The sequence below is a fragment of the Anolis carolinensis genome, chromosome 1 (assembly GCF_035594765.1).
Source record: "Anolis carolinensis isolate JA03-04 chromosome 1, rAnoCar3.1.pri, whole genome shotgun sequence".
Lineage (NCBI taxonomy): Eukaryota > Metazoa > Chordata > Lepidosauria > Squamata > Dactyloidae > Anolis > Anolis carolinensis.
In genome coordinates, this window is record NC_085841.1 from 349,866,882 (window position 1) to 349,878,175 (window position 11,294).

The 11,294-nt window shown below is 40.7% G+C and overlaps 1 protein-coding gene across 2 annotated transcripts in view; it reads left to right on the forward strand.

Moving 5' to 3' along the window:
• Positions 1–10,673, forward strand: part of amn (amnion associated transmembrane protein) — a 129,796-nt gene extending 119,123 nt beyond the window's left edge. For both annotated transcript variants that reach the window (XM_062968510.1, XM_062968511.1), the window contains exons 12-13: positions 5,599–5,658; positions 10,434–10,673. In XM_062968510.1, the coding sequence (XP_062824580.1) occupies positions 5,599–5,658; positions 10,434–10,526 (153 nt within the window). In that variant the 3' untranslated portion in view covers positions 10,527–10,673. The remainder of the gene's footprint in view (positions 1–5,598; positions 5,659–10,433) is intronic.
• The last annotated feature ends 621 nt before the right edge of the window (positions 10,674–11,294 follow it).

Here is an 11,294-nt window from a genome sequence, read left to right on the forward strand (position 1 = left end):
TGAATACAAAACAGATGAAAACCTATCTATATCTGTGCTGATCAGAGTCTATTACTATATAACACAGACAAGAAGTTATGGTAATACTATTATTTTATTTTATTCTATTCTATTTTATTATAGGATAGTGGCTAGAACCCTTCTTCCTTCATCAGAGATTTTGGAAGTCATTTCAAACACACATTACAAGAGCTGCCAAAATGTGACAGCTACACTATGGCATTTAAAAGCATTACACACCTGTCTCCAAAATAATGGCTCACTGGAGATGTTCAGATGAAAATTGAATTTGTCTTCCAATATGTTTCCTGCCCAGATCAGATATGCCTCCTTTCCTCCTTCCAAACCTCTAAACAGACTGGTTTACTGATATAAATGGGAGCAGAGTGGGCTGAGAGCAAATGAAAATAACCTTTCCAATGACTTTCAAATACAGTGCAGAAATAGAATCCAGTCGGAAAGAACCTCAAAGGTTATCCAGGTCAACACTTTGCTGGTTAGGAAATACCTCACTGTAGGAATTCCAGATAGATGGCCATCCAGCCTCCACTTTAAAATCTTTGACAGTATAGGTCACTTTCTGGTGTTCCACATTGCTCCTCTTTTTAACTGCCTTCTCCATCGGGATGTTTTCCCTAAGAGACAGGAACTATTTTTAAAGGGTAGAGCACACTCAGCATTGACGGGAAGGTTGTTAGTCAATTTGCCTACCTACAGAGGGAAAATTACTTTTCCTGTCCATTTTCACTGAAACATTCTTAGGTAGGAAAACTCTTACAAGCACAATGCAATCTTATAAATGCTCTGTGTTAAATTGTTTTTGTGGCTGCTGTTGTGTGGTTCCAAGTTATTTTTTACTTATGGCACTCTAGGGTGAATTTATCAGAGTGTGTGCAACTTGCCCAAGGTCACTCAGTGGGTTTTCGTGGAACTGGGGATTGAAACCCTATTTTCCAGAGCTGTGAACCAATGGTTGAATGATTAGACCAAGCTGACTTTTATAGCTTATTTCAGGTAAGTATGCATATGACAGAGTACAGATTGTTGTTAACTGCTATCAAGTCAACTTTGACTTATGGCAATGCTATAGATGTGAGACCTGCAAGTTCCCTACCCGCAGCAGCTATTTTCAGGTCTTGGCTTCCTTGACTGAGTTTAAAAGGTAAAGGTAAAGGTTTCCTCTGACGTTAAGTCCAGTCGTGTCCGACTCTAGGGGTTGGTGCTCATCTCCATTGCTAAGCCAAAGAGCCAGCAATGTCCATAGACACCTCCAAGGTCATATGGCCAGCATGACTGCATGGAACGCCGTTACCTTCCCGCTGGAGCGGTACCTATTGATCTACTCACATTTGCATGTTTTTGAACTGATAGGTTGGCAGAAGCTGGAGCTAACAGCGGGTGCTCACTCCGCTCCCCAGGTTTGAACCTGGGACCTTTCGGTCTGCAAGTTCAGTAGCTCAGTGCTTTAACATATTGAGCGACTGGAGGCTCCCAGACTGAGTTTACTCATCTGTATTACAGTCCTTTCTTATTGCCTTCTATCTTACCAAACATTATTGCCTTTTCTAGTGAGTCATGTCTTCTTCCCATGGTATGTCCAAATTACAACAGTCTCAGTTCCATCATCTTGGCTTCTAGGGAAACTTCAGGTTTGATTTCCTCAAGAATCCATTTATTTGTCTTTCATTATTCATGCGAGGCCCCAGCAATAGTCGTCGTCTTCTTATTTCTTAGTGCTTAGTACATGTTTGGTTGATAATTCCCAAGGTAGCTCTTCCTTTTGCTGTTGTTCTTATAAGCCATCTAGTCAATTCTCACATAGTGCTCTTATAGGGTTTTCTTGCAACACGTGTTTGAAGGAAATTTGCCATAGCCATTCTCTAAGGCTGAGATTAGTGCAGTGGTTCCCAACCTTTGGGCCTCCAAGTGTTTTGGACTTCAACTCCCAGAAATCTCAGCCAGCTTACCATCTGTTAGGAACTGGGGGAGCTGAAGTCAAAAACACCTGGAGGCCCAAAGGTTGGGAACCACTGGGTTAGTGTGACTTGTCCTAAGTTCATTCAACATGGTTTCATGGCTGACCAGGGAATCAAACCCTGACCTCCTGCAGTCATAGCCCAATACTCCAACTATGCTGGCTCTCTTTACATAATACTCTGGATGGTAAAGTTTTGTGAAATTGTTCAGGGGAGGCTCAACCTAGTCTTTAAGAGGAGAATCAACACCCACTGCATATAATGACACTTGTTGTCTCAGCTTGACCTACTTTGTAAGGTTGTGGAGATAAAATGGCAAAAGGGAGTTGCATGTACATCAGTTCACTGGAGGAAAAGTAAGATAGAGAAGTCCTATTTCTCTTCCAGAGGAGCTTGTCAGATTGCCCTTCTTTTTACTGTTCCAGCTAGGAATACAACTATCCCCGGCACATCAACTGAAAGGTCTAGTGCGATTAAGGCGAGACGATCTCTATCACCCTTATTTTTCTACTCTGTGTGGCTTGAGAAAGACCTTTGGTACATTATCTCTTTTGAGTTTCTCTCTCTATTCCCCTTTCTTCTCCTAGCAATTTTTAAAGCTTCAAATTGCTTTGCCCTAACCTCTACCACCCCTCACATTCTGAGTCCAGCCTTTTGTAGCATTACCAGACCTGGCAGTTACAGATCTTTGAATCCAGTCAGCTTTGCAAGTTTGCTTCTATGTGCAGATATTTTCCCATTTTGAAGCAACTGTGTCGGGTTAGCTAGCTATCTGTTTTTGGTTTGCCTCTGAACTCTGTTGTAATACCATTTTCTTTTTGGTAATTCAACATGGATGTAGCTTACTAGTTCTAACATTAAAAACAGCAGAAACCTGTATGACCATTGCATGTGGAGTTACGGTGTTACAGAGAAGAATCTGGCCAGATCTCTGTCCTCAAAACATTGATATTGGTAAGTAGATTTTAAGATCAATCGGGGGTTCATTCTCTTGTTGATTGAGAAGTGGCTGCCTAATATTCCCATAGGCAATCTCAGGTGTGACAGGCAGAAAAAGGTTTCCTGTCTCAAATCCCCTTGCACCAAATTTCACTTCTGTGGGTTGGATGGGAAAATCAAGAATCCACTTCTCAATCAATGGGGAATTGACTCCTGTCAGTTCCAGCAGCTATTTATTGGTAAGAAGAGTTTGGATGACTTTTATGCTCCCTATGTGGATGCTAAAATAGGCCAGTCAGGGCACAGTTGGAGGGAAAATTACTTCTCCTATCCATTATCATTTGATCATCCTTGAATATAAAGACTCACGTAAGCACCATAGGTATTCAGAAGTCGCCTTCATTCAGTGACGTTACTCCCAAGTAACTGGCAACATAATAGATTGCATGAAATCCCTAAAACCAATCCCTTGGTTGCTGATGGGAGGGTTCAACTACAATAGCCGTTTCAATGTCTGTGTTTGTTCTTAATCATTTAATACACTTCTGAATAATAATTCCAGAGAAATCCCAGCTGCACAGGAAGCTGAGTGGTCCAATTGTGTCTGATCACTTCAGAGCCATGTTTCTGGGGTCCATGTTTACATCCAGAACGTAAAAGAGTTTGCACACTTCATATGAAAATGTATTTCATAGCACTTCTTTCTCTTTCAATCAGAACTGGCTTTCAATTGAGAACTAATCTTCGTTATTGTTTTAATGACATGTGTCCTCCCTATTCCTGTGTGCTGTTGAGAGACATCTCTTCAGACACTACTGAAATGTAATATTTATCCTGGCATAACACAGCAGTTTGATGGTAAGTTTAGGCAGGTTGAAAGAAATAACTTATCATGGAGCTAATGACTAAAAAAGAATTTAAATTGTATTGTGTCTGAAAATCAGTTCAGAGATAGATCAGAAAGGAGTGGGAATCTTAATTTAGTTTATAAAAGTCCCAAGACGCACTCGCTTTCTTAGTAATGAAAGTTTCAAAGAGTAGAAATCTCTCCTACCAGAAACATTAGCCAACCACATGGCATGGCAGTTGGTTTCCCATGATTGCCACTCAAAACTTCCAATTTGCTAACACTTATTGGTTGACACTTGATTGCAAATTTCTTGGGATTGGAAAGCTAGTGAGGGAAGGCTTCTGTAAAGCCTTCTTCCTTAAATGTCACTGCCAGCTAATAGTAATTAGAGATGCCAGTGAGTGAGGGCATGTAGGCTAATTGCTTACTCTCCCCCTTGATGGATTAATAAAAATACTTCCTTTTCTCACTCACTTCGCAGCTCTGGCATGCTGTAAAATGGCACTAAGGTGAGCAGGCTGTTCCATACAGATCTTACAAAAGTTACTTTTGGACTTCAACTCCCAAAATCTCCCAGTCAAATTGCCACTCTCTGTACTGACTGAACGCTGGGAGCTGTCATCAAAGAAGCTCTGTTTCACACTGGCAAATTGTGGTTAACTGCTAAGCTCTGATTTTGCTTTGGTAAGTTGCTATGAAAGTCAGCATGGTGTAGTGGTGTGAACCCTAGACTGGGAACTCTGGAGACCAGAGTTTGATTCATCGTTCAGCCATGGAAACCAACGGGGTAACCTTGGGTGAGTCACACACCCTAAATCCCAGAAAACCTTGTGATAAGTTCACCACCAGGTTGTCATAAGTTGGGAATGACTTGAAGGCACACAGCAACAATAACCAACATGGGAAGAAACAGTTTCACTTACTCTCAACCCAAAAGATACTCCATCCACTGATATAGGGGTTGTACTGTACTTCCTGGTTTTCTTTAATGATCTTACCTGGACTTAAGTTATCCTGGGAGGGATCATTTGGTAGGATATTTTGGGGCCTCTGAATGTGGTGGAAATGCCCTATGTAACCCTAGAGTGCATTTGAGGAAAAATGTTACCTGTTCATGTATCCTATGGGTCACAAAAAGTCCTGAGGGATTGGGGGAGCTTGTAGCCTGTGAACCACATTTTGTAACTCCCTGAAATAGGGGAAGATTTTGTAACTCCCTGAAATAGGGGCAGATTTCAGATTCATATTAATCCTCCTGGAAAGGTGATTTTACAGGTTTTTTTCTGTCTCTCAGCCTTTGTTTCTTCCATTCTGAAGTTTTATTCTGCTCCACCTACCTCCATCTTCATAGCTAACAGCATTTGCGCTTGGGGGAAAATTACTGTCTTCTAAAAAAGGCTCCGGCTAAGGGTCTGAAAAAAGGGGAAAAGCTGTGATTATAGGGATTGTTGCTTGGCTCAGCAGCAAAATACCATTCCTCAGCCCGCTTCAGTGCAGGGAAAAGAAAATCCTCATATAAATGTACGACTGTCAACTGCAAAATCGTGTCTGAGTCACAGGAGGATGTTTTGATCTAAGAGGAGAGCATGTCGGGGAGAACACGACCAAATGCAAGAGTATGACAAGAAAGAGGAGGTTTCAGAGGCATAAATGAACGGCAAGTGAGCCCCTTGGTATTTGGGAGTCAGGATTCCCTCGGCTCGCGAGGATTAATTCGCAATGCATTAGCATCAGTGCCGAGAGCTTAAGGTCACTTGCTGGAAAGATTTTAATTAAAGCCGTGATCAATTCTGTCAGCGTGCTAACAAAGCACATTCTGTTCTCTTCCTGCAGAAGCCACGTTCCATCACCCACAAAGAAGTGTTGCAAGGACTTGGAAGACTTTTCAAAGAGGTAACTAGATCTACATATGCTGCCCATATGCAGGTTCACTGGACTTGCAAGGAATACTGGGAGGCCCTAATGACCCTGTCCTTTTCTAGTTAGTGGCAGCTCAAGCCCATCCTACTCAGGAGGATCTGACTCAGGTTTTATTATGTATGGACCTCAAGGGAGCAGTCCAAAGTGCTGAATCATACAATCACAGAATCTGATCCCATCCAGTCCCATTCTGCCATGCAGGAATATTCAATCAAAGCATTCCCCACAGATGGCCGCCCAGCCTATGACTAAATGCCTCCAGACAAGTAGACCCCACCACACTTGGAGGCTGCAGTATATTCCACTGATGAAGAGATCTTAGCATTCAAGAAATTCTTCCTAATGTTTAGGTGCAATCTTTTCCCCTGCAATTTGAATCCATTGCTCCATCTCCTAGTTTCCAGAACAGCAGAAAACAAGATGGCTGTCTCCTCAATATGACATTCTGTCAAATATTTAAACATTCCTAATTGTCACTCTTCAGCCTTTTCTTCTTCAAGGTCAACATACCCAGTTTCTAAGCCATTCCTCATATGGCATGGTTTCCAGATCTTATAACATTTCTTCTGTCTATGTTCCATTTTATCAATAATCTTCTTTGAGTTGTACTCAAAATTGGACACAGTATTCCAGGTCAACTCTCACCAAACCAGAATATTGTTGTACTCTTACTTCCCACTCCCACTCCCCATCTCTCCCCTCCAGGATTTTATCTCACAGAGGATGGAAAATGGCACTGGAACATGATGCGGATTCTGTTGCCAGTCTACTTCCTCCTCATGATAGATCCGTCCTCCATTACAGAAGGGCAAAACCCATCAATAATTGTGGGATGAAGGATGATGCACGAATGGGAAACATTGGCTTTTCTCACTGGAGGTTCTCTGGTAGGAAGAGCTAGATCACAAAGAGGTTGTCACTCAGCAGCCATTTCACCATTCTAAGAGAGAACCCAGGGTCATTGCTGGAGTTTGATTCTCCTTAATTGTCACTCAACAGCCATTACTTCAGAGCTTTCTCACACTGTACAACTATACTGCTCTTGCATATCCTCCAGCTATAACAATTTGATGGGGAATGGGGATAGTGTCTATTCATCCTCCGTTGTCCCATTTTTCAGCTCTTTTAAAATGTCTGGATTTCCTTGCCTTGTCCCACCTTCTCCACAGCTTACTCCCCCTCCCCAAAATGAATTCAAAATGAAGAAGTAGCCTGTATTCCATTAACTTGGGGTTAGATGGAGAGATAAGGGGGTGGAATCTTCCCCATCCCAATGGAGCCAGGCAAAAGCAAACTGCTGCATACTTGTATAGCTTGCGTTTTCTTCCTCATTAATAACGTTTGCTGTCTTGAGCACATTCTTATGTTGGTTGCCCATACATATCCTGATTTTCATCAGTGAAATGTTGGAGCATATGCTATTATTCTATTTTAGTCCTGGGAATTATAGTTTGGTGAGGCATTAGAGCTCTCTGACAATTTGAAAAGGCCCTCTGTGCGCTGCAACTCCCTGGACCCGATAGGATGAAATAATAGCTATAATTATGCAGTGTAAATGGATCCAAGGATGAAGAACCTCAGGGCATTAAGAATCTGCGTTTCAATCTTCATATGCTTTCCTTTCTCCTTCCATTTCCCCTTTCCCTTTGTGTGATATGTTTTCTGTTTGTAAATCTGAGGGCAGGGACTGTTATGTCACTTTGCTTTAATATTGTAGCTGATCTGAAAGACTTTCCAGCAGTAAAGTTGGATAGAGGTTGAAGAAAATTACCATTTTGGACTACAGCTGCCACAAACCTCCCCAAACTTTGACCTGGATAGATATCTTCTATTTTTAAACCTAGTTGTCTTAAACTTGGGTTTCCTTGAAACTGCTTTAGCTTTGACCATGGGAAAACGAGATAAGAGGTTACCATTCTGTTCTTTGCCTCCACCAGCAAAATGGCATGTGCAAATTATAATGCTGATCTAGCAAATTTCCATAAGATTTAGCCACCAAACTTGTTGGTAGGACCCATCAATCTCTTTCCCCTCATTCTGTGATCACTGTTCTTCATACTCTTCCAGCTGGACAAAACGAAAGCCGGTCAGCTATGCTTTTTTATATTACTGAGGAAAAGGGGACAGATGGTTGCACTGTTACAAGGGTGAAGGACAACTTATCTCGTCTGTTTTTATACTATAGTTGTTGGATCAAAACTGATCTTAAAATAGCTTCTTGGCTGGTTTACACAGCAGCACCCTCAAGAACACAGAATGGAGGGAACAAGCCTACTGTGACCAATATTGTCCTGAGAGCTCTGACACAGGGGGAAAAGATTGCCTTGGTAATAGCTTTTGCTCTGGATGATGTATTGTTGTATTGTTGAGCCAGGAGAGCACAGCAAATGGTTGGCAAGGAGTTTCTCTTACTCAGTGTTCCCCCTTCTGCTCAAATCTGTGAAGTGCAAGCCATAGTTCTGAAAAATATAGCAAAGAGCTGTTTTAGAGCAGGCGCACCTTTAAACATGAGCCGATATCCTACATCATAATCTACGTTTTGCAATTGATCACCTTGATTCAAAATAGCCTTGCAGCTTCAAAGCCTGGCTGCTTCCTGTCTGGGGGAATCCTTTGTTGGGAGGTGACTAGCTGGCCCTGATTATTTCTTGTCTGGAATTCCTGTTTTTGAATGTTTTATTTACTGTCCTGATTTTAAAGGTTTTTTTTAACACTGGTAGTCAGATTTTGTTCATTTTCATGGTTTCTTCCTTTCTGTTGAAATTGTCCACATGCTTGTAGATTTCAATGGCTTCTCTGTGTAGGTTGACATGGCAATCTGACATGCAATTCACACTTGCCTCAAATAGACAAGAGTTCTTTCTCCCACTCTGGACATTCCACAGATATATAAACCCCACTTGCCTAGTTTCCAACAAACCTCACAAGCTCTGGGGATGCCTGCCATAGATGTGGGTGAAATGTTAGGAGGGAATACTTCTGGGACATGGCCATTCAGCCTGGAAAACTCACAGCAACCCAAAGCCCTGATGGATTCATGCCAAGGTCACACAGCAACCACTACCCAGTGAGATTGTCAGCAATTCCCAGCAGGTTTAGCCAACATTGCCAATACTGAAGAATGTGTAGTGTTGAGGTTCATCAACTCTAAATATGTGCTGTAGAATTCCCTTCCCTACTCAAGACAGCTGCCTCTCTAGATATTATATCTATCTATCTATCTATCTATCTATCTATCTATCTATCTATCTATCTATCTATCTCCTAGGAAGCTGAGGAAAATTTAAAATGGCTTTCTCCCTCTAGAACAGTAGTTCTCAACTTGTGGGTCCCCAGGTGTTTTGTCTACAACTCCCAGAAATCCCAACCAGTTTACCAGTTGATAGGATTTATGGGAGTTGAAGACCAAAACATCTGGGGACCCACAGATTGAGAACCACTGCTCTAGAAGCTCAGCTCCATTTCCCAGCCAGCGATACACTAGATCAGGGGTCCTCAAACTTTTAAAGCAGAGGGCCAGTCCACAACCCTTCGGACTGTGGAGGGGCCGAATTATCATTTGAAAAAAAAAATGAACAAATTCCTATGCACACTGCACATGTCTTATTTGTAGTGCAAAACAGCAATAACAATGAAATAATACAATATTTTAAAATGAAAACAATTGTAACCAACATAAACCTATCAGGATTTCAATGGGAAATGTGGGCCTGCTTCTGGCCAATGAGATAGTCAAGTTAATTAGAATTGTTGTCGTTGTGTGCCTTCAAGTCATTTCAAACTTTAGGTGAGCCTAAGTCTAAAATTATTTATTTATTCATTTACTACATTTATATCCCGCCCTTCTCACCCCGAAGGGGACTCAGAGCAGCTGTATGTACATACAATATATTATTAGCATAGCACAATATTAGCATTATATATTACTATATTGAACTATACCACTATACTGTAATATTATATGTAATATATAACAAAGAATTAATATTATTATATGGTATTATTATTAGTATTATATTGTATAACATTATAATATTATTATCATTATATGTATATACATTATATTATATTATTTAAAATGATATAAAAATATTATATTATAAAACTGAGGGCAGGGGCCAGGTAAATGACCTTGGAGGGCCGCATCCGGCACCCGGGCCTTAGTTTGGGGACCCCTGCACTAGATCATATATCAGCAAAACCTATCCCACATGTCCTAACCCCTTTAGTTGCAAATCACATAACAATGTATCAAAAAGGGAAACCCAGCATAGTGCAGTAAGGGAGCCTCATAACTCTTAAATATGTGGAAAGTCCTCCTGAATTATAATTAAATGTTACGTTTATATTACGTGCATATAGACTTAGGCAGATCAAAGCTACCTTGACAGAAATTAGTCTATTTCCAGCTCAGGGGTTCTCCCGAGCAGCTGTTGTGTGGAGAAAATGTACCCGCAGGCTTTAAGATATAAACGAATGGTTCACTCCCTTTAGAAACCATTATTCCTGCAGAAAATTAACACAACGCTGTTTTAGGTCTGTTCTTAAAAAGGGTTTTAGCTAAAAAGTTTGAGAACTATCCTCAATAATTTCTGTGCATTCAGTCACATTCCATGAAACCTTTTCAGATACCAACTTCGGTAAACGGTTATCTCAAACTGGGTGCATGAATACTGTCTGGTGTCCATTGTTCTAACTAAATTCAACCTGCATTCTAGAAAGCCACTATGTGGCTTTGTCTATTGCAGGAGAGGGAGTCTGGTGCTCTCCAGATGTTGTGGATTAAAACAGTCCGGATCACTCCATGTGGTCACGGTGTGGGAAGTGAAGATCAAGTATAAAACACCTACAGTGACCATATTAATGAAATGTAATACTGCACAGTTATTCTTGAAAGTAGACTTGGTAAAGTCAAGTAGACTTGACTGATTCAATTTCCATATATCCCTGTATGTTTCTAGAAATAAATTGTTTTTTGGTTTACGATATGACATTCTACTGTTTGTTCCATAATGAGTGATTTATCATTATATATTCCTAGTCCCATTGGGATAATGTTAATCTAAAGTTACTAAAAGGTAATATAGCCTTGTTAGTCTTAAAGTCTGCTTGTAAACATACATACTCCGAAGAAATTGTTTCCCAGTGTGTCCAGGAAAATATCCTACGGATTCATTATGTATGTTGAGCTGTTATGTTGAAGTTACTATGAGCATGAGCTTTCATGAACTGCATCTTTCTTAAATGAGTTTGAGAAAACCGTGGTACAAAAACAGAAAAAGGATTGTATGGATTCACTCCAGTCTTAGATGGCTCCTTTGGTCTGATTCACACTGTAGAAAAAATGAGGGAGTGATAGCACTGACATTCAATGAAAAGTGTCAAAACGAATACAATAATGCTTCCCTTGATGTTTTACAATCTTGCCCTGGATGTTTCTGAATGAATGTAAAGAACTGATTTAATAGGATATCTAGTTTCAATATTTGCCTTTAAGGAATAAATAAAATCAGCACAGCATAGCTGAGATCCACCTGGTCGCTCACTGTACCTGTCCCCAAATATCATAGTCAAATTGGCAGTATTTAAGCTAAGCATTCTCCCTAGAT